Source organism: Dipodomys spectabilis, unplaced genomic scaffold (genome assembly GCF_019054845.1).
Source record: "Dipodomys spectabilis isolate Male_0828 unplaced genomic scaffold, ASM1905484v1 ptg000024l, whole genome shotgun sequence".
Lineage (NCBI taxonomy): Eukaryota > Metazoa > Chordata > Mammalia > Rodentia > Heteromyidae > Dipodomys > Dipodomys spectabilis.
In genome coordinates this window covers 5,659,373-5,683,651 of record NW_024870701.1, presented here as the reverse complement: position 1 = coordinate 5,683,651, position 24,279 = coordinate 5,659,373, and the positions used below count along the sequence as shown (strand labels likewise).

Here is a 24,279-nt window from a genome sequence, read left to right as displayed (position 1 = left end):
CTGGGAATACAGGCCAATGAGGTCATCTCCACAGCTGTGGGCTTATGGCCAACATTATGTAACATCTGCATATGTGTGGATCTTGCAGCATCTTGCGGAAAACCAGGTGTGCTCAGAGGACCTCATCTTTGTGCTATTGAACACTGCAGGTTCATTCATATCACACTCACCTCAAAGCCCAGTTTTAATCTACAGCCCAAAGTTTACCTTTTCTTTCACTCACTCATTCATTCAAGAATTATATATGTCTTGTGCATACATATCCCTGTGTCCAGGAATATGTGAGGGAAAGGATCTGTCTTGATCTTGACATATTTTCATCAAAGACCTGGAATTGTGGAAAATAAGCAATGGTATGAGAAATGGGATGACTTAAGAATTTAACTTGCTTTAGGTAAAAAATAAAAAACTATGATGAGAAGAACTGGGCATGGCTTAAGTGGTAGAGCACCTGCCTAATAAGCACAAGGTCCTGAGTTCAAACCCCATTATAAAAAAATAATCAACAAAACATCCAGAATATCTTCCATGGACTCAAAAGATTTCATGCTATTTGTTGTTTGTATTTTTCACTATTATTTTAAGCAGCTGTACAAAGGAGTTGCCACTTAACAAAGTAGTTTGTGAATTCAATATATCTTGATCAATCATCCTTGAGGGATGTGTTGTAATAGGGAGCCATCAGGGTATCAGAAGAGAAAGAGAGATGTTTCATAGCTGGAGAACTGAATCTATGTTTGAAGTGTTTAGGGGAACCGAGAAAGTAGGGAGAAGATGGAGTTAGAGTAGGTGGGGCCAGATTACCTAGAAGCTATCAGACAATAGAGAACTGAGGAAGGTTCTTGAGCAAAAACGATGTGACAGAAGTAACGCTGTGTGGAGCCCGTGCCCCCATGCCAAGTGCACTGCGTGCAATATGCAACTGCATGTTGCAGTGTCATTATTGATTATTACAGGTTTCCCTACTAGACTATACACATGGGTGGCTTCCACAATACCCAAACTGGAATACTGGATACAATTTGAGCAGTAAGACAAAAATATACAGAAAACAATTAATATAGCCACTACAAAAAAATCCTGTAGAACATGGCACTGGTGGCTCATGCCTGTAGTTTAGCTACTTAAGAGGCTGAGATCTGAGGATCACAGTTCAAAGCCAGCTTGGGGAGGAAAGTCTATGAGACTATCTCCAATTAACAACAATAAAACTTGAAGTGGCACTGCGGTTCACAGACAACCCTCAGGCCCTGAGTTTAAGTCCCATGACCAAGAAAAAAAACAACCAGTAGAGAAGTTCGTCAAAAATTTTAAAATAGATCCAGGACATAAAAAGATAGTTTTGCCCTATGTTTTTACAGCTTTATTCACAATAACCAAGGTGAGGAATCAGCCTAAGTGCCAATCAATGGATGAATGGATCAAGAAAATGTGATGACATATACACAATGGAATACCATCAAGCAAGTGAAATTTGTCATTTGTCACAGCATAGATGGATGACCTGGAAGGCATTGTTCTAAGTGAATTAAGTCAGGCATCAAAGTAAAATGGTGTATGATCTCATTTGTATATAGAATCTAAAAAGAGTTGGTTTTATAGAAGGTGAGTTAAGAAAACTGGTTAAGCCAGACATCAATGGCCTGTGCTTATTATCCTAGCTAGGAAGCTGGGATCTGGAAGATATAAATGCTATTGTGGATGGGTAGAAAAGTTCAACAGAACCCCATCTCCAAAATAACCAGTAAAAAGCAGAGTTGAAGGTGTGGCTCAAGTTTGGACACCAACCTAGCAAGCAAGCCAAGCAACTGTGGAGCCTTGAATCCAAACTCTAGTAACACACACACACACACACACACACACACACACACACACACACACACATACACACACACACACACACACACACACACACACACAGAGTTATTAAGAGGCTGTAGAGATTCACTGGAGAATGAGAAGTGGTTAACAATAATGTGTGGTATAACTCAAAAGAAACAGAGTATTTTGAATGTATTTGCCATAGAGAAATGATGAAGTTTGAGATGATTTATGTTAATTACCCTGATTTGATCACTATGGAATGGAATGTATACATACATTGAAACATCATTGTGCTTATAAATATGTATAATTATGTGTGGATAAAAATTTTTAGAAGTAGATACTGAAAGAGAAAAGAATTCACGCATCAAGAAGATAAAATCATAAACATATTTTCACTCACTAACATTGTTGAGTTTTATAGACTAATAGTAACATGCACCTGTGACATAAAAGGCAAACAGATTTGAAAACCCAAGTATATTTAGAAAGTTCCTTTTAGATTAAGAAGCCTCCCAAAAAGTGCTTGAGTGAATAAATTAGTGAAATAGGAAAGGAAAGCCAATTAGGAGAGCATCAGCAGCACTGAAACAGAAAGGTAGGAGGACACAGACAGGTGGCTAGCAGGCAGTGGGCAAAGCCATGAAAGAGGGAAGGTAATATAGCCCTTGCCAGATGCTGACATCTGATTTGACTGTTGTATATGCTAATAAGTAGATTATCCCAAGATGATACTGATTTCAGATTTGGGAAAGTATGGAATGTTGAGAGCAAGAAGTTAGTGGTATAGAAGAAGGATGACAGAGTATAGGTGAGAGTTTTGAACCTTGTTCACTACCAGGTCCCAACACCTACATGCTACCTGGGTACCCCCATTCCAGTTATTTAATGAGGTTCACCAAAGGAATTACATTTCCAGTTCATTGGGCCTCACTGGAAAGACTTCTGTCCCAAGAAGGACTCATCTGTGACCTTTTCTGATACTCTATTTCTCTATCTTCCACAATAGTAAATTTGTCAGGACTGGCTTTTCCATTGCTACTCCTCCAAAAAGGCACATGATATGCATGGCTTCACTGGATGTTTAGTGGGGGACATCATCTCCTTCAACCCATCTCAAGTAGCTTGAAAGCGGTCAACACTACGGCAGTTTTTAAAGGAAATGTTTGGGCTAGAGGCAGAGAGTAGTAAGCAAGCAAGATCAAAGCCTTGAGTTCAAACTTTACTACTGCCAAAAACAAACAAAATTTAAAAAATAAAATAAAAAGGTGATTCTGATCTTCTTTATCAGTCCATGACTGATAAATTCTATGAAGATATTCTAGCCTGTTTGTGTGTTCCAAGATTCACACAGCATGTCTCTTCCATTTTTGAAAGCAAAATGCATAATAAAAATAAACTTAATTAAAAACACATTTAATTAAAATGCAATAAGAACAGATGTAAATTTCTTTTTCCATTGTTACTGTATTTGGTTCAATACACATATTTGCTCTTTCGTATTGCTATAAGAATGGAATTTCTTCTTGTTAATTTTCTTTCCTTTTTAAAATTATTTTTAAGTAGTTGTACAAAGGGGTTTCAATTCAGCATATCAATTTATGAGTATAATGCATCTTGATCAACATCACTCTTCCATCCTCTCTCCTCCCTGTCTATCCCAACCCACCCATCCCCTCAAGTTACATGGTTAAAAATGGAATTTCAATTAAGTATCTTTTAAGATCTTAGTCTAAGAGGCTTGGGCAAGATAGACTTGATATCTATACAATATAATGTTTGTAATATTGTTTGGATACAACTAGAGATTAAAAATTACAACGTTAAGTTTAAATGGAAAGTTAGAGATGATTTTCTTCATGTTTTATTTTACACATTAGGAAACTGAGACTCAGGAAGGCCATTTGTTCCCAGTGGCTTTATCATGGGACAAGACAGGCCAGGAACTCAGTTTTATGGTTCAAACTAAATTTATCCCAGCTATCTCTAGATGAAGAGTCAGTGTTGTGTCTTGTTAGAATTGTTTTTGTAATGTATTTTAAAGTAGTTTAGTATCTCTAACAGTCTGATTTTTTTTCTTTTAGTGAATATGGTGAACTTTAAAACTTTTTTTTTTTAACCAGTCATGGGGCTTGAACTGTGGGCCTGGGCACTGTCCCTCAGCTCTTCAGCTCAAGGCAAGTACTCTACCACTTGAGCCACAGCGCCACTTTTGGTTTTCTGGTGGTTGATTGGCGATAAGAGTCTCACAGACTTTCCCGCCCAGGCTGGCGTTGAACCGTAATCCTCAGATCTCAGCCTCCTAAGGAGCTAGGATTACAGGAGTAAGCCACTGGTGCCCAGCACACTTTAAAACTTTTAAGAAGACAGAATACAACTTAAAGCTCCAGTTGTAAGCTCTGTGTCCAGCTGCAAGACAGCCATGTCATTGGGAAAAGATAGATACTGCATTCCTGATCATTTCTTTTATATAAAGTTTTGATTTTCCTAAACATAGTTTTCATTTCCATTAGGAAATTTTCTTGAGGGGAAAAGTTTTCCCCCTCTGATACCTTATAATGAAATAAATACCTTGGGGGCAATCAAAAACTTTTTTTCAGTATTTATAACTACCATGGACAATCTTTACAATTTACAGCCATGTTAAGTACAAGATTTGTTTTATATGTCTGCCAAGGACCCCTTTCAGGCAAACTCACTTTAATCATAGGTGCAATCTAAGGTTTAATCTAAGGTTAAATGTGATGCAGGTCAGTAAGATCCTGCCCCAGGTTTGGGCAGTATGATATAACAAGCCTTGTATCTGAGTTAGGAATCTTCCCGCCTAATAAACTTTACCATCTAAGGAAAGCCTCAGAACTCTTTCCTAAAATATTATGTAAGTTCATCCATCACCTCCAGATGCCTTAACCAATTTAAAAAATTATTAAAGCACTCTTCCTCCAACTCCTACATATCCTCCAGGACACACCATGGCAATAGCACTGAGAAACCGTGTGAGACTATGTTCACAACCATTTATTCTGCTAATCAGAATTTCCTTCTAAACCTCTCTCTCCAGTACTCAGACAGGAAATCCTCTCCCGCTTATTTTCCCTGACTGAACTCCATCCACTGCTGCTCCATTCCCCTTCTTGTTTCCCTCCCTTCCTGTGATTAAGCACAAGTATTCCTAGGGCCCATCCCTGGCGATTGACTGACTAGTTGACTCAGGCCAGACTCACACTCATGGTTTAAAGAGTCAGAATATCCTGTGAGTCAAGTTTTTCTCTCTACTTCCTTCAAGGACCTAGCAGCTAAAAGAGTTGGAAGGCAACAGTAAGATGTGGTGAAGGGTCTTAAGAAAAGTGACACCATGCTCCAGAGAGTTATTCGAGTTCTGTCAGGACCTGGCAAAGTGATCATATTGGAAATAGGTCTTCACTGATGTAACCAAAATGGGGCTACACCAGAGTAAACTGGGTCGTGGGCCAGCATGAATGGTGTTCTTGTAAGAAAATAAGAGATGGATATACACAGAGAGGATAAGGTCATGCAAAGACAGAGCCATCCAAGGAAAACAGCATGTAATGACCAGGGCAGAGATAGGAGTAATGCAGCCATAGACCAAGGCAATACCAGATGGTTAGAAAAAGGCCTGGAGCCTCAGAGAAACTGAGCCTGCCAACACTTTGATTTCAGACTTTCAGCCTCTGGAGTGGTGAGAGAGAAGGCTGTGATGGTTTAAAGCCCCAACCAGTATTCACTTGTACAGCAGCCAGAGGAAACGAATACAAGCTGGAGACACTGAGGGCTCTGACCAGCCACTGTACTCCTCCTTTAAGGTCCACACATGTAAGGTGTGTAGGGTGGATGATGAATCTTATGCTTTCTCCTGAATAAACCAGGCTGACTTGGATCCTGGAAGTTCCATTTTCCTGTCATAAAAATCCCTGATTAAATTCTTACCAGTCTCTTCTAGGAGACTGGATTCTGTTCTTCATTCTCTATAGCCACTATCCAACCCTGTTGAGATCAAGTTCTTCACCTGGGATCATGTGTCACAAATATCTCTCTTCCTGTGCAGGGCCAGACCCATTGGACCAAATCTCTTAGCTCTGAGCAGTGCTTTGGTACCATCTACCTCTTAGCTCTGTGGTTCCTGAGCGTAGTCCATTCGGCCTCCTTCCTCGCTCCCCACCAGGCCCCACTGTGGAGCCCCAGCATCTGAGTTAGGGAGGAGTTCCAAAGACTTCAGGCTTTGTTATGTCTTTAACAGTACTGCTAGCTAACGCTAGAATACAGACAGAGGAACTCATCACTCCATACCACAGTAAGAGTCACTGATCACTCACTACAAATTCATAGTTCCTCCCCACTGTTGGTGTCATGGGCACAACAATGCTGGAACAAGCACAGCATGCTGGAACAAGTGGGCAAGGCTGATAATGACCTGAGGGGACTCCTGACCCAGTCACCCTAGTTCTGACCAGTTACCCTGAGCCCCTAGCGACCAATCAACCAGCCCATGATGATCATTCTGCCCAGGGAGTGAATGCAGTACAGCATGTGGATGGATGGCATCTTACCTGCCCAGGACAGGGCCTGACATGATCATCCACCATAGCTCACCTGCACTGCCCACTATCCCTGTCACACTCGTGGATGGCAGCGCCCACGCTGCCCTTTCTGGAACAGTTGCAGCTTTCACAGCCAGTCAGGGGGTGGAAGCTGAAGGAATCTGTCTCACAGGTCTCGCACTGGGGCCTGACCGTGTGGGGAGGGCAGAGACACTGCCCTGTCATCTCTTCACAGAGGCGCCTGCCGCAGTTGCATGCTGCAGGGAATAAAGAAATACCACGTGAGGCTGAGGGGTGGTAGACACCACTGCCTGATCACCAGCAGGACCACACCAGCCACCAGGACTTCCAGAAGAAGTCCAGCCAGGAGATGTGTTTTATTTTCTCTTCATTGTGGACATGATTGAACATGATTGATCTGCGAGTCCCTCTTTTTGAGATCAAAACCAAACATAGCAAATTGTCGTGTGCTGGCCCTAACTGGGGCACAACTGGGCTAACTGGCTCCAAGCTAGATACTTCAAAGAACCCCACAAACTGCTAGTGTAGATTCACCTGAAGGTTCTGGAAGAAAGCCAACCCAGGACTACTCCCTGAAGCAGCCCTTACAAGGTCTTGCACTGCAAGTCCGAAGCCCAGGCTCAGTACATAATACAGGAGTTACATGGCTCTTGCTCATTCAGGCAAAGATCAGTCCCCCTGGTGTGCTGTGTACCTACCATGCACTCCTCACTGCCATACCACACCCCATACCAATGCACTGGGTCATGGGATGATTTTTTGATAGTTTAGCAAGTAGTACTTCCATGTAACCCTGGCTCTCTTATCTCAACAGAGTTTTAGCTCAGTCCCAAAATCCCCTAGGAAGGGGATTGAGCTGTCCAGGAAAAGTTCACACTCATGCAATACACCAAGTACCTGGATCACATAGCACAAGAATCACAAATGTTTATATTCTGGAGCCTTGCCACTCAGAACATGGTCGATGGCTCGGAGGCCCAGGTGGGACCTGGGTGCTCACTGGAAATGAGAGTCTCAGACCCCAGGCTAGGTGTCCTGAATCAGGATCTGCATTTCATAAGACCTCCCCATGAGTCTCCACAGAGTGGCTTCTGAGAAGTTCTGCCCTGGGTGAGCATCAACCCCTGGGGACCAGGAAAGGCCTCCGAGGCCTGGGAACACTCACTTACACTTGCATTGAGGGAATCCATAGTGACCCACAGCACAGCGGGTACACTGCCGCCCAATGACGTTGGGCTTGCATTGGCACTGCCCATCTTCGGGGCTGCAGTGACGGCCAGTGGCCCCGGCTGGGTGGCACTCACAAGGCAGGGCGCCATTATGGTAGAAGGCCACCAGGGACTTGGCAGAATTCTTACAGAATCCCGAGGCTGTCTGGGGGCTGTGGAAATGAAAACAACTCATGATTGACACCCTGAGACATGTGTCTAGAAATGCCCCCCCCCAACCTTCTCTTTCCCATTGCTCTACTAGCTGTGTCTTTGGGAGGGGTTCCGGGCCCTGGGAAAATGAGAATATTCCCTCTCCCCTAACAGCCAGGTATAGCTACCCTATTCCCCACGGAGGACATCACAGGAATGATAAGCGGGAACTTGGGGGTGGCTAGAAGCAAAGGGTAAACATACACTTACAGGTATGTGAGTTATATCTCAAAAAAGGAGTTACTTTTAAAGCACACCTACAGGTGTGGTAACAGGATAAGGAGGAGGAAGAGAATCATCTACACATACTAAAGCCTACTTTTTCCAACCAGCCAACCAATTAGGCCTGACCCCATTTCACAAATAAAGTAACTGAGGTGCCTACAAGTTAAGTGACATTCCCAGGACTGAGAAGTATGGAGCAGCCAGTCAGAGACTTCAATGCACATCAGCTGGGCTTTTGATATGACTGTATAGGAGGCCTACGGCCCTGGGGCCTCTGGAGATGCTTGGTCCATCAAGAAGCCTACGTGAGGGCACTGGGGCCAGCAGCAGAGCTCAAACATGGAATGTCCTAATCCTTAGCACTTAGGGATGTGAAACGAGGGCACAAGAAGGCCACATTTTCTGGACATTCTCCATTTAGGATGGCAGAGGCAAGTGGGTACCAAGACTAACATCTTTGCCAGTGGAGAACACCCTGGGTGGCAAACAGAAAGGATCAGAGAGAAAGAGGCCTTTCTAACAGAACCCAGCTAGAGGGCAGAACTCTGCTGAGATCAAGGATGAGGGTAGTCAGTCATTCTGCCCCAGGACACATGGTAAGGGTCCATGAATGTGGAGGCAGAACTTCATCCTCCTTGGACCCCTGCGTCACTGCCACTTCCTTGGTGGGGGGGAAAGAGAAAAGACCCAGGGCCAGCCCCTCCCTGGACTTTGCTGTGCTTGGGAATAGGAGCATGCGCTGTCCCATACCAGAGCCTTGACACAAAGTGACACTTACTCGATATGGAAACTGTTCCCTCCACAACTGTTAATAAACTCGAAGGACTTGTCCACCGATTTTTTGTGAAGTATCTGGTAGTCATAATTCTCTGCAGGCACCACTAGAACTCGGACCTAAAAGAAACCTATGGTCATGCAACTTGGAATTGCACGCCACTGTCTGTCCATTACACTTGCTGTTCACTAAGAATCTGTGCCCTATTGTTTAGCCCACATAAGGCTAACATAAAGCTGGGTTAAAGGCTTGTGTGCTAGGAAATAGAGCTTGGGAAGATTCCTTGGAGTACCAGCTCAGAGCTTCAGCGGCCTTGAATCTGAGCAGGGTCAGAAGACTTGGGAATAAACAAGGTCCATTAGCATGGTCAGAGAGTCAAAGGACCCATGCCTGGGGTTCCCCAGCACCTCCAGGGACTGTCGTTTTATGTGTTTTAAAGGTAAGTAAGTGAAGTGGCAGAATCAACATGTAACCTGATGCCAGGGCTGGCCCCAGAAGATTACTTAGGACCTTGTAAGGAATAACTGTAGTCTTTATAAGTCCTACTATTTGTTTCTCCTTATAACTGAACAAATCAGAATGTGCCTCAAGCAAATACTGTGGGAAGTTTTAAATGCCTTTGTCACCTTTCACTAGCTTCTAGCTTATAGAAACCCCATGCTTCTTCTGCTTTCCAATTCAATAGGCATTTGCTGAGCACTTTTGGCCAGGCAGTGTTGTAGGCACAGGGGATAGAAAATGAATGCCCCATGCCCTAGGACCATGGCATCCTCAGAGAGGAGGAGGAGGCATAAGTGTAGCACTGCGGGTCACAGGGGAAAGTCCAAGACATGTTTTCTTCCTGTCTGGAAGGCTCCATAGTAAAGACAAATTGTGAGCCAGGATAATGCACTTACAGGATTTCCCCAAGTAAAGAAGTGGATAGAAATATCAAAAAAAAAATTAAGCATGTGAAAATCTAGTGGCATGAGAGAAAATGACATGTGCAGTGGTAAATGGTGAACACAATCAGAGAATAGAGTGGCAGGGGTTACAGGGAGAAGAGAGGGGGAAATATCAAGAGAGGTAGATAAAAGATGAGTTAGGAAAACGTCAGGCGTGCTCTGGATCAGAGTTAAGCAGGTGGCTCAGAGTGAGACAGCTAGGCCAGAGAGAGATGTGTGGACCAGTGGGAGGCAGATGGACTGGGGTAAGAAGGGAGACCACAGTGAAACAGAGAGCAGAACCTGTCATGGTGAGGAATTCCCTAAAAGGTTCCTGTGTTGTATGGCATACCCAGGGCCACTTCTGCAAGGTGAATAACTTCCAGGACAGGATAAGATAGACAAGAGGAATATAGGACAGAAAGAGGAAGACCAGGTCCTGAGGCTCCCGTTCAGTCTGAATGAGAGACTAGATAACCTGCCAGAACAATCAGACCAGAGCAACATGGCAGAGTGCTATACTGTGGTTCAGAGGAAGGAGAGAGGGCCTATCACCAGGAAGTCTGGAAAATGGGAGGCTATGAGTCCCTCAATCAATGTAATGAACAAAGCAAGCAGTGCTGGGTCTCTGCAGGCAACAGTCCAAGTCTGAAGGGCTCCTAAGGTCCTTGGGTGATACAGACAGTCGATAGATGGTCATATATGTGGTTGGGAGTTCAGAAAAGATTGGGGTTGAATTTAGAAATGTGGGTGCCATTCCCACAGGGCAGACAGCAGAATCAACAGGCACTGACACTGGGGACAGAGAGCCACGAAGGGAGCAAGTGAGAAAGTGGGAGACATCTGAGAAAAAGCAGCAGTATGGGGCCAAAAGAGGGACCGAGTGAGAAATGCTTGAAAGAGAGGCCAGGAGGATGAGGAGTTGGCAGAGGCTGGTGACAGGCCAGATGCCCACTCCCTATTATTTCTGTTTCCCTTGGTTTTAATTGCCAATCACTTTTTACTTTTGATAGCTATAAATGAAAACCTTTGTCTAGGAATGTAACTTCAAAAACCACTGTCATGAGCCAAACAAACTCACAGAATGGCAGCCAAACAAGAGCAAAATGGTAAGGATAAGCAGAACTCACCAATATTAAGGACTTCCCTTCTGGAACCTTCACAGTCACAGCTACCTCAGGCTCTGAGATGTCAAATTCAACCTGGCCTTCAGTAATCACGTGATCCCGGCATCCAAGCACATGGGGGCAGAAAGAGGCAAGGAAGGAACCTAGACAGAGCAAGAAGATTTCCATTCACAAGCTGGTACACGGATGCCTGCCATGCGTCCAGAGCCTGGTATTGGCAGCTCACCTGACCAAGGCTGTCCTCCATCTACAAACACCTGGGCGGGAAACGTTGGGTGCACTGTTTGATAAAAGTGGATGACACAGACATACCGGCCCAGGTGTGGTACAAGTCCTCTCAGGGTCACTTGGCTCTAAGGAGAAAACAAAAACAAAAACCAAGAAATGCCCAAGGTGAAAAGCTTTGAAAAATGAGGGGATATTTAAAGGTTGCTGTGGTTTCAATGTAGGTGGTTCCATTAAAATGAATGAGAGTCAGGTCCTCATTGTAGCTGTGTTGGGGGGGGGGGATGGGGAGATGTTCAAATCATGGGGACAAGGCCCTCATGAATAATAGATGGATAGGGTCTCTCAGAGTGCCTATTTACAAGTCCTACCGTGTGGTGTCTTATGCTGTGGGATGGCTTAGTATGAGGTCCTTTGGCAGATGCGGCCACCCGTTCTTAAACTTCCCAACCTCCAGAACCATGAGCTAAGTAAACCTCGACTCTTAGAAATGACCCACTCTCAAGTACTCTTTTATGGCAATGTGAAATGAACCCAAGTAGAGATGAAACATCCAAAACAACCTAGATAGTCACTGAAGCAAAATGATAACCTATGTATTCCTGCAGAAACCTTAGCATGGGTACTTACAGCACACTTAATTTGCAGTTACAATTGGAAGAAAACTAAATGTCTCTCACCTACCAAATGGACAAGCAAACTGTGCTACACCTATATATTTCATGGAGTCAGGAAGGGGAAGGAGTAATTTGGTTAACTACTTTGAAAATTGGTAATGTTTACCAAAGACAAGCATATAACCTAGCATCTACAGTCCTGGGCATGTCCCATAAGTGTGTCTACTGTAGTGAACGCTAGTTGTAATAACTATATAATAAAGACCCAGCCTCCAGGTAATTTAGTGAAAAGTACTAGTAAGACCCTAGGTTTGAACCTTAGCACCACCAAAAAAAAAAAATCCTCATAAAAATGTAATAGTGAAAGAAAAGGAGAATGTGCTGTACTCTCTATCCTTCCAACAGAAGGTAGTTAAGCAAAGAAATAGATGGTTTCAGGCCTTTTGTAATGTATAACCTGATTTAAGACAAAACACGCACAGACAATTCATATGACTATGATAGAGCTAATTGTGATTCATGAAAAAAAAGTTTCAGCTTCCATTTTAGATATTTGGCCATTGATACATTTCGAATTCTACTACTTTCTGTGTCTTTTGCTTTACAAGTGGGAATACGATAAGGTAGTCCAGAAGTTCACTCTATTGGCCTAGATGGAAAGGTCAAGCCACACAAATTCCAGCTCATAGGTTGGGAGCCCTTACCTTAGAATTGGACCCATCCTTAGCCTCCCAGCAATCACAATGAAATCCAGAGCCACACTCCTCCCTCTGCTAAAGTGTGTGAACTCTCTTCTCTCCCAAAGACAAGACAACATCCCAACAGTAACAGAAGAAGTATTGTCGGGGCTGGGAAGGTGGCTCAGTGGTAAAGTGCTTGCCTTGCATGCATGAGGCCCTGGGTTCGATTCCTCAGCACCACATAAGCAAAAAAAAAAAAAAACAGAAGTGGCGCTGTGGCTCAAGTGGTAGAGCACTAGCCTTGAGCTGAAGAGCTGAGGGACAGCGCCCAAGCCCAGAGTTCAGGCCCCACAACTGACAAAAAGAAGAAGGAGGAGGAGGAGGATGGGGAAGGGAAAGGGGGAGGAGGAGGAGGAGGAAGTATTGTCATCTTTGAGATGAGAGTTATAACCCTGGGGAGGCTAGCCAACTTACAGAAGATCATATACTAGTTTGAAGACAAAACTAGAATTCAGTCAATTTGATTTTAACTCAGTTCCCTTGACTGTAAAATCCTATAGGCTCTTATTTGATTTTTCTCTTTCAAGTCCCATTAATTTCCAAGTGTGCTGCTATATGAACTAATATAAGTGGTCTTTGACAATATAAGGACATAATATCATCAGAACCTTAAGTATATTTCCAGAATCTAGAACTTTACAACTCCCATGAGTTTATAGTTGACAGTTAAAAAAAAACCAACATAGAGTATATGTCACTTCTGTGCTCTAGATAGTCAATTCATATGTGTTTTTTGAGTACTTTTTGCCTGAAAGATACTATTCAAGGTACACAAGGGAATATGTAATAGCTTATTAGCTATAGCAGAGATTCTCAAAGTCTTATGATCATAGTTAGGGGGAAAAAACACAATAAACTCCACAGTGCCAAACACAGAAGCCTATGCAAATACAACTATCACAAATGAGCCTTGAAAAATGGCCTATGTACAGAGATCCAAAGGTAAAGGGCACCTCAGGCTGGGTGACCAGGGGCAGGATTAACCGGATACCTGTATTTATGAGTTGTCCACAGTTGAGAGTAGGAGCTTCCAAACTTTAGGGGCATCAGGTTAACCTGGAGGGAATCTTAAAAGACAAATGACAGGCCTCAGCCCAGACTTGGATCAGAAACTCTGGGGGTGTGCTTGTTGTATAAGTTTCCAGATAAGGTGGATGCTGCTGATCAGGGGCCTTGCTGGTCTACATTTACTTTACATTCATGTAAAGTCCTACCTGTGGGTCTTCCAAAGTGACGCCAGGAATGACATCCTCAGAAGGGGAAGACTCCTGGGGCAAGAGAGAGGAAGGCCCCCGACTAGGGACATCTAAAATTAAGGCTGTTGGAGGAGTTTCATGGGGCAAGGAGACACAGGTGGCACTGAAAAATAGAACATTTAAAAATCTTGTTTTACAGTAATCCAAAAACACTATGCAGCTATCTATCAGCAAAGAAGCAGACTTTGAACACAGGACCAAGGAAGCATCAAAGGGCTGCCTGATGGGAATCACAGGACTCTAAAGACTTTCCTATAGAAATACTGCAATTGGTCAGCCAAGCACATTCTAGCTCCCTCAATGCAACTAATAAAGACAGAAAGAAAATTCTACTTTCAAAGTACAATATGCTAGGTAGAAACGTACTCAAACTTCACTTTCCCCAACTAAAATTAACTATTAAAATGAGAGCAATGCAATACATCATTATCATCTCTCTATATTAATACTGACATAATGTTCTAGAGAAGAGAAACAAATATCCATCATTTCTTTCAGGCACAGCCAGCTCTGCATTGACTTAGAGGTTTCTACAGTTCTAAGTACAAAAACAAGAGTTTCATGACTGGATATTTTTGAATCTACAACAAAACAATCCTACTAAAACTCTGCACCAATGAGTTGATTCTAATAACAGTGTTGTAAGATAAGTCATTATTTTTGTGGGGTTTTATTTTCAAATGAAGAAAATCAGACATGAAGAGTAAAGGATTGGAACAAAGTAGGAGACCTCAAAATAGAATTCAGTGATCCTGCCTTCAAGGCCTGGGCTTAACCATTTCCCTAGCCAGATACTGTGTGCACATCCTGAAATTAAGGAATGCTAGAAAACTTACATCTCTGGAAAATTGTTCAGCTGTCTTTTCTCATTCTAACATCTATCACCAGAGTTCAGCACCTTGGCTTTACAATCATTCCTTCAGTTACACAGAAGTTGAACTTTGTGAATCCAAAATCCTTAATGCTTCAAAATCTGAGATTCTTTGGGGAACTGACCTAATGCCACAGTAGAAAATCCCTCACCTGATTTTACATGACAAGTCATAACCAGAGCAATATTGTATAAAATTACCTATAGGTGATGTGCATAAGATATACATGATACCTAAAATAATTTCAAATTTAGACTTGTATCACAGTCCAAGCTATCTCACTATGCATATGCAATTATTCCAGATTTTAAAAACTCCAAAACCCTGAATGTCAAACAATTTGAACTTCAAGGATAGTCAAGTCTTAGAAGTCTTACAGTATCCTTCAGGGCATCAATAAGGAAAAAAGGAAGGAAATATATTACCTTTGATTAGCAAAAGGCCCATAGCTGGCAATACAATGGACTTGAGGTCTCACAAATTCTGTTGAGAATTCTTCAATGGGTATGATACAAATCTGATGCTGTTGAGCATGCAATGCAAAAAGGCATGGTGCAGTTACCAGTAAAACCATTGACATAGACATTGTTTTTAAAAAGAATAACAGGGCACTGAATGGCTCATGAGTAATCCTGGCTACTCAGGAGGTTGAAATTTGAGGACTTTGGTTTGAAGCCAGTCCATGCACAAAAGTTTGTGAGACTCTTTTCCCCAACTAACCACCAAATTGCCAGAAGTGGAGCTGTGGCTCAAATGGTAGACCACTAACCTTACACAAAAAGGCTCAGGGACAAGTTCAAGCCCCAGGACCAGCACACACACACACACACACACACACATACACACACACACAAAGAGACCATCCTGAAATGTTATGATTATTTAAAATAGTAAATACTGCAGTGTGCCAAGCAAGCCCCATGGTATCATCATGAGCAATAAACTCTTTATTCTATCATAAAGGATCACTGACATAAATTGCTATTGGAATAATCTCATAAATAAAGCTAAGAATAAAATCAAATGAAAGTTAAAAAACAACCCTTTTCAATGATTTTCAGTACTTGGCTTTTCTATCTTTCCCAGCGTTGGTACTGGCTCTGGAGAGCCTTGGGCAAGGAGAGAAGGGATGTGGCAGCCAGGTAGCCAGAGAGCCTGGGATGCTCCTGGGAGATATACCCTTCTTCATAAAGAATACTCATAAGACGTGCACACCTGGACTTTACCAAAGAATCCATTTCCAAAGATACGGGGCTGGGAAGTTGGCTCAGTGGTAGAGTGCTTGCCTTGCATGCATGAGGCCCTGGGTTCGATTCCTCAGCACCACATAAACAAAAAGAAAAAACCTGGAAGTGGTGCTGTGACTCAAGTGGTAGAGCGCTAGCCTTGAGCTGAAGAGCTGAGGAACAGCACCCAGGCCCAGAGTTCAGGCTCCACGACCGGACCCAAAAAACAAACAAACAAAAATAAAAACCCCAAAGATACACATTTTGGGCACACAAGAAAGGCAATTGTTGGGGTTGGAGGTGTGACTCAATTGGTAGATGCTAGCCAATGAGCAAAAGCATCAGGTACCAAGTTCTGGTCTTGGACCAAAAAAGCAAAGAAAGGCATTGTTAATTATCAGTATAATATATTTAAAATCAAAACTGGTAATAACCAGCTTGTTGGTAAAAGTATTAGGAAGAACAAAAATTATTGAATATCACTGAGACTGGGAAGGGAGAGATTATAATACTATAAAAACCAAGATGGACAGACCCCAGCCCTCATGGAACATTTGTTCTAGTCAACCTTGACCCTCAATGACATGCAGCTATTTTAAAAATGATAACTCTCTACTTAAAAAATGAAAAGTCATACCCAGGATAATTTCCCACAATGAGGTTTGATTTGCTTGGATTGCTATGTTTCAATAAGACAGCTATAATTCTGTCAGAATTTTAAGAACACTAATTTCTTATATTCAAAGGTTTGAATATTATCAGGCACAAATAGGTCAGACATAGTCTAATAAGCTGGCCTGGCATTTCCCAGGGCATGATACATGCTTAATACTTGTCATAATAGGAAGTTACTTCACATGTGGATAACCTGAAATTCCCTGAGATACTAATTATAAATCTTACCACATTTTCCTAGACAGATCTTATTGTGTCTGTGTTCAAGTTCTATCATTACAAGAGTATGCATGTATGCATGATTGTTACTGAGCTTTTCCAGTTGTCATTTTAACTCTTTTTTTTTCTTCCTTTTTTTTTTTTTTTTTGTCTGTCTGTCATGGGGCTTGAACTCTGGGCCTAGGCATCGTCTCTCAGCTCTTTAGTTCAAGGCAAGTGCTCTACCACTTGAGCCACAGCACCACTTCTGGTTTTCTGGTAGTAAATTGGAGATAAGTCTCATGGACTTTCCTTGCCCGGGCTGGCTTTGAACCATGATCCTCAGATCAGATTCAGCCTCTGGAGTAGCTAGGATTACAGGCATGAGCCACTGGCACCCAGCTCATTTTAACTCTTAAGAGTGTATATCCAACTAATACTCGTGAAATAGAGAAAGTGTTTTTGATATTTGCTATTGTTGTTGTTTTGTAACACTAGGGTTTGAACTCAGTGCTTTGAGCTTGCTAGGTTGGCACTGTACTACTGGAGCCATGCCTCCAGCTCTGTTTGTTTGCTGATTATTTTAAGATCGGGTCTCACAAACTTTTCTGCCCAGGCTGGTCTTAAACTGGGCTGCTCTAGTTCTCAAGTAGCTAGCACTGCAGGTATGAACTACCAGCACTCAGCTAAAATTGAGTTTTAAAAAGTGATTATAAAATGTAAAGGTTTGATGGAATTTGCAATTTAATAAGGGATAATAGGACAGTAAAATGGGAAAACAATTAAATAACCAATGACATTTTTATACTCTGGCATTAACACTAAGGTAAGAGATACAAAAACAAAAGCAACTTCATTTCTACTAGCAATTAATAAAACTTAATGAAATGGAATTTGTGAGATGGTCACATTTGATGGCTAAAGTTTATGAGGTAATATTATAAAGACTCAAATAAATGAAGAGGCAAGTTCAGCTGTTGATGAGAAGAACACACATTAAACTGGCAATTCTTCATAGATTAATTTTATAGATATAATCCAAGACAGCCAAACTCTTAACATGCAAACTCTTCTAAAGTTTAATAAGCAAAACAGAAGCATACCAGAAGGAACTGGGCCTTGTGTGCCTTGAGTTGAATGTCTGCATCTGCTAATAGTTCATACACAGCCACGCGACTCATGCCATCAACCACCAGGCTCCGGCAGAGAATGCTGCAAGAGGGAACAGAGTTTCCTCAGCCTTAAAGGTGGGAGTCTCCCTCCTTGTGCACCTTCCTCTGGGCTGGCTGATTTTCTTCCATTTCTGTTACATATAACTAAATGAAACAAGTGAGATTTCCTGCATCACAGATGAAGAGGGAGTGTAGCCTACCAGGGTTTCAATGTCCCTTCCAAAACTCATTTTTGTAATTTAATCGCCACCCTGACATTTAAGAAGTGGTTAGGACTCAAGGGCTTGTCTTTCATGAACGGATTAGTGTGGTTGTCTTGGGAGTGGGTTAGTTATGTCTAGGCGGTTTTGTGATAAAAGTGGGATCTTCCGCGCATGTGCCCTGCTGTCCTTCCACATTCCATTAAGGGCTAATTCAGCACAAAGGCTCTAGCACCATGTTCGTGGACTTCCCAAAACTGTGAGAAACAAGCTTCTTTTCTCTATAAACGATGCTGTATGAGATCTTCTGTTGTAGTAGCACAAATAACTAAGAATTTCCATGGGAAATGTGGCCACTGCTACACCTCTCAGGGCTAAAGGCCCAGCTCACCTTTTCCATCTGACTTGATGAAACATGTGCTTTAGTCATGGAAAAAAAACAGCCCAACGGTGGTGATGCAGATCTCTAACACACTGACTTCTTGGAAATTTACCACTATTCTTTGAACTATTCAAAATTAAAGTTACCAATCCGTGATCATCCCACACCCACTAAACATGGCTGATCTTAATCAACATCCAGGAAAAAACCCAGACTTTGCCTTCAATACTCAACCCTCCTTCCTTCCTCATTCCTACCTCCCACTGGTAAGTGACAGTTTGAGATCATTTAAAACGACACAGTTTCACACTAAATAATACAATGGCACTCTTCTAATGGTAATATTCTTTGTAGTGGTAAAACCCATAAAGGAAATGGGAATCCATAAAGGAAACTAGAATCCTTCTAGTTTCATATTTTATAGAAACTTTCCTGTTTATAAATATAATATGAAACAAGTGACATATTAAGACAAAGTGACTATTCCTGATAAATATTTGCAATAATTTAGGCAATGGCTATGGATAAAGACTAAAATAAAATAAAATATACAAAACAGAATTTGTGCATATATTAGAAATTAAATAATCGTGTGTGTGTGTGTGTGTGTGTGTGTGTGTGGTGTGTGTGTGTGTGTGTGTGTGTGCGCGCATGGGTGTGTATGAATTCAAACACATTTCTTTTGGATTTAAGCAAAATTCTAGGAGGTATTAAATATAGTGATTTATTGAAGTTTAGCTTTATGCTTTATTAAATTCTTACTAAGAAATAACTTAATAGGAGTAGGAGTACTAATTTAATTATGGGTGGTCACCTCCCTGTGGAAAGAAGACTTGAATTATGACTGTTTTGGAAAGTGGTATTCCTGCTAACACTACTGCTATTTTGCTGAGATATTGGATTTTTTTAACAATCTAGTTATAACTCACTTGAGAAAGGCTAGAAAGCCTTTGAACATCAGCAGAAGATAGTACAATGTTAAACAAGCCTGTCATTTAAAATGGGGGTCTTTCGGGGACAAATAATTCCAATAATGCCATATTTCAGATTCCCTTATTTGTGGCCAATGTGATGGTTGAGGAAAAGAGAAAGGAAATATTTTAGCTGATTTTTAAAAGAAATACAATGCAGCTGGCAATTGTTCATTCACAGTCTACTGGAATGCTGTCCTAGAAGTCTAATAACAGAGACTTGTAAAGCAAACTTTGGGGTTCTTATGTAGAGTGTCATGTAGTTCCCCCTCAGTGACCCCATTCATACCCCTCATGGAATCCTGAAAGGGAATTCCTTCTTTCTTTGGTTTTGAAATGTTTTGTGTCTGAAATATTCTCAGAGCCCTTCTGAGATGATTCCAAGCGCCACTAAAGCCGTCTCTACTTTGGATCATGTAACATCAGAATTAAGCCGCATGATCTGGAAGGTGGAAGGAGATGGAGTTCAACTGGAAGGTGGGCTTGTATGGATGGGTATGGAGCTGCCCTTCCCAAAGCTCTGTGGCTGGCTTCCAGTGAGGAGGTGTCCTGCCATCTGAGAATGCACTAAGAGTGTACTTCCAGTGGGGCTAATGTCACCTGTAGATGAAATCATCTATTCACAGTGCAAGAACATTCTGGGGAACTCTTTGAAACCCATCTCATGTCTGTATTAAAGATTCAAGGTCAGAGCAGAGGAAGGGCATAGAGGTAGATTATTTGCCTCATACACCCAAGACCCTGGGTTTGGGTGTGTCCTATACTCCCACACACATACCCTTATTCCACTACACAAAGCCTTCAGGGTTGTGTTTTTAGGGTTATGAGGGCTTAACCCTCAATAGCCATTCTATCAAGTCTTGTAAAAGTTTCCATTCTAAACAACTAAAAAGTATTACTTCTTGCATAACTTCTTCCGCTTTCAGGGAAGATATCCAAATACTCAAGTGATCTGTGTTTGACAACAGGCAACATGAATATAGAAGAAATAGAATGTTCACGACTTTGGGCAAAAACTGGTGGATTTACTGTAGTTCTCCAACTGCTATTTCAAGGGACTCCAACTCCTTCAGTCACCTATATAGTCATGTGGAAACACCTCTGGTACTGATGCTTTAATAAAAGCAAGTCCCTGAAATGCTATGCAAAGAAAACCATTTTTAATATGCTCTGTCCAATGAGTGCTCTCAGAAGAAGAACTTTATCAAGACAATTTTTTAAACCTTGTCTTTTTTTTTTACCTGGTAATAATTCAAAATGAGTTACCCCAGCTCTGATAGCGTGTTGCAAAAGCAGGTATACACTTCTTAACATTGAAAAGGAATCTTTTTTTCATTACACTGTGCAGCTGTATACCTTAAAGAGCCTTTGAGGTAAGAATACTGAATTCACTGCACCGTGCAGGGCTGATAAAAAAATTAAAGTAGTTGGGCAGCATCACTGAATCTGAACCAAATTTCTAGGTAGACCATGTGGTCTTTTAAGAAAATACAGGACTCCCAACATCCATGCTGGGGATGTTTGTTTCTTCAAAGAGGAAAACAAGGCTCCAACGCAAATAAAAATGGAAGTTCCTCCAGGCAGACCTCCTACTTGTCTTGTGCAGAGGAATTCCGGGGGATAAAACTGGTTACCTGTACTTGCAGCTGTATATGTTCACCTGGCCTCCCAGAACAGACCCAGGGCTCTTCACACTGACATCCACCACAGACAGCTGGTCTACTTCAGTGGCATACTCCAGCACAATCATGTAGTGGCCCACTTGTGGGACACGCAGCGGCAGATGCAATTCCACCTGCCAAAGAGGTGGAGCAGACAGATGGTGATCCAGACCTGTGATGCCCTCGGGATGTTTACATCCACAACAGAGAGGACAGAGGAGACCCCTGGAAGAATGGTTATGTGTCAAAACAGTAATAAATGTGAGAAAGGACGTGGAAAAAATACAGATGACTTATTAACTACTGGGTCTGAGTTTGGGATGCGCAGTCAGATTGTCTGTGGTTCCAGGGCTTGTCACTGATATCCGGTGTCAGTATCCTCCATATAAAATGAGGATAACATCAGTACCTACTTCTTAAGATGGTTATGAGGAGTAAATGAGTTAATACAGGTAGAGCTCTTCAAACTGTGGGTAGCATGTAATAAACTACACAAACACTGGTGATGACAATTGTGATTATTGCTTTTGCCATGATTTGCTTTTTCTCAATAGTATTTCAGCTTTAGCTGTATAGCTATACCTCATTTTGTAATAGCTAACATTCTATAGAACAAACATAATTATGTTACTGTCTGTTAATGGACACTTAGGCCCTTCATAACTTTCTCTACATCATATACTATTAAATCGTCACCACCACCATCATCATCATCATCATCATCATCATCTATACATCCTTATGCTAGTATTTCTATAAGGTTCCCAGAAGTCAAATAACTAAATTAAAGTGTTATATGTATACAGTTAATACTTGAGCCAACACTGGAGTTACATTTCTTAGTAGTATTAACTAACTCATTCCATAAGCTCAGGCTCAGCAGAACATTACCACATTTAATTTAAATGGTCCTTGCCTTCAGGAAGTCCATATTTACTGTTCCTTCTGAATAGCCTGAACCACATAATTACTATTTTTCACAGTGATTTTTTTCCTACCACTTAAATAATAGAAAGACTTCCCTTGGGGGAAAATATGGATAATCCACCCCACTTTTGCTCTTAGAGAGTGAAGTACTGCATAGCCACTGGCCTATATAGAGAAGTTATTACCAGCTTCTCTCCCCTGGGCCTCTCCAAATGAATGCTTCTCCATCTTTACCCCACCACACAGCAGAAGTGGCTCAATGACTTATCAGGACTTCTCCCAGAGGTTTTTATTTGGTTTGAGTTCCAGCAGCACTCTATTGTAAATTTCCACTGAGCTTCCTTCTTTGAGTCCTATGATTGATTTTTTTTTTTGAAGAATGGTTGGAAGGTTTACAATACATTTGATGGTAAAAGCAAGTTTTGATGAACTCAGGTAAAAGACAAAAAAATGACTAACAGAGACTTTATATTTTTGGTCTCCATTATTTACCTTTTAAATGGGGAACTTGACTGGAATGTGTGTCAAACCAGTTTTGTTGCCAAACCTGCCCTCTCCTATTTATTGTTTCAGGGTAAAGACACAGAAAGTGGGTTCATCAGCTCTGTTGTCTTTGCAAAGCTAAGAGAGGATAGCTGAATGTTGAAATGAGGATTTAAATAATTTGGCCAACAAATTATACATCTGCCCTAGGTCAGGCCACTGGCCAGTTGCTGGGCATCTGTAAGAAACAAGGCAGATAGTGATCTGCCTTTCAGACAGACTTTAATCAAATAATAGACAACACGAAAATTAGGATGTAAAAGTACATTTATGGTAAAACTCAGAAGAGGTATTCTAGACACATGTGAGATAGGCCTGACCTATCAGGAAGATACAGGAGAGGAGATGGTTTCCCAGAAGAAGCAATGGTTTTGTTGAGGATAGTAAGAACTAGATCACAAGGGGAAGGGAGGAAGAATAGCAAAACAGCCTGTAGTAGGAGGCTCCACTACAACATAAAATGTAACTGGGCCACATGCAATGTAACTCCAAGAGACTGAAGGTAGACGAGAGTGACAAGGAACAGAGCAACAGCAGTATGATACATTGAGAGATAAAAGCAATCTTATAGCACATAGTGAAATGTTTGTCTCTATCGGATGGGATATTATTATTATGTTTAGATTGTGTGTGTGTGTGCATGCATTCATGTGTGCATTCATACGTGTGTGTGTGTGTGTGTGTGTGTGTGTGTGTGTGTGTGTGGTAGGGCTGGAAGGCAATGATGATCAGCTATTCCTCTCAGAATGAGCATGTAGCATGGTTCCTGTAGCATGGAGAATGGACTGGGAGATACAGTGAACAAGAGCAGGTAGGGCTGATTTGGTTAGGTGGCTACTGTGGAGGTCCTCATGAAACATGATGGTACGGATTGAATATCCCTTCTATGAAATGTGCGGGACAAGGAATGTTTGAGATTTTGGAGTTTTCCAGAATTCAGAATTCTTTCATGTACATACTGAGATATTTTAGGGAGGAGATTCAAACCTAAAAACATGAAATGCATTTGTTTCATATTCAGAGGAAAATTAATCCCACAAGAATAATATGAAAAGAATCAATTTGAGGATGTGGCTCAATGGTACATCACTTGCCTACCAGCACACTATACACACATAAAAATATTGTCAGATATCTTTCGGGGCCTCTTCTAATTCTGTAGGTGAATTTTGGCATAATAATCAATAACAGTACTGTCCAGAGAACTTCCTGTGATGATAAAAAATATTCTGTCATCTACACTGTCAAACACTAGACAGGTAACTATGGATACCTTGAAATATGACTAGGGCAACTGAGGAGCTGACTTTTTAGTCGTAGTTAGATGTAATTAATTTAAATTCATATAGCCACAGGGGCTAAAGGATACTATACTGCCAGTATTTATCTGTAGGCATTTAGACAAAACAGTAAAAAGTATTGCCCAACAAAAAAGAACAGCTCAGGAATCAGTCTTTTTATGAATCAATCTGAAATGGCTGTAGCTCTGGGCTAAACTAAAGGTGACACATGATCTATGTCATTAATATGTCTTTTGAGGCCTGGTTTACCTTAGCTGTGCCCCTTTGCTGAAGGAACACACATACACACACACACACACACACAATGCACACAAATGCATGCACATATGTATAGGTACGCATGTATATTGTTTATGTGTATGTATGTGCAAAGTATGGCTGCATGTGTGTACACTGCATAGAAAGGAATGCAGTAAACTTAATGTTAGAGTGGAGTAG

General features: G+C 41.6%; 1 protein-coding gene across 1 annotated transcript in view; it reads right to left on the bottom strand.

Annotated features, from left to right (window-relative positions):
* Lama3 (laminin subunit alpha 3) overlaps positions 1–24,279 on the bottom strand; it is a 227,740-nt gene that overhangs the window by 93,342 nt on the left and 110,119 nt on the right. Inside the window, exons 24-32 of the mRNA XM_042675276.1 lie at positions 21,044–21,204; positions 17,788–17,896; positions 15,011–15,108; positions 13,672–13,816; positions 11,102–11,228; positions 10,879–11,018; positions 8,829–8,944; positions 7,574–7,785; positions 6,436–6,640 (exon numbers count right to left, since the gene is read on the bottom strand). Of these exons, the coding sequence (XP_042531210.1) occupies positions 6,436–6,640; positions 7,574–7,785; positions 8,829–8,944; positions 10,879–11,018; positions 11,102–11,228; positions 13,672–13,816; positions 15,011–15,108; positions 17,788–17,896; positions 21,044–21,204 (1,313 nt within the window). The remainder of the gene's footprint in view (positions 1–6,435; positions 6,641–7,573; positions 7,786–8,828; positions 8,945–10,878; positions 11,019–11,101; positions 11,229–13,671; positions 13,817–15,010; positions 15,109–17,787; positions 17,897–21,043; positions 21,205–24,279) is intronic.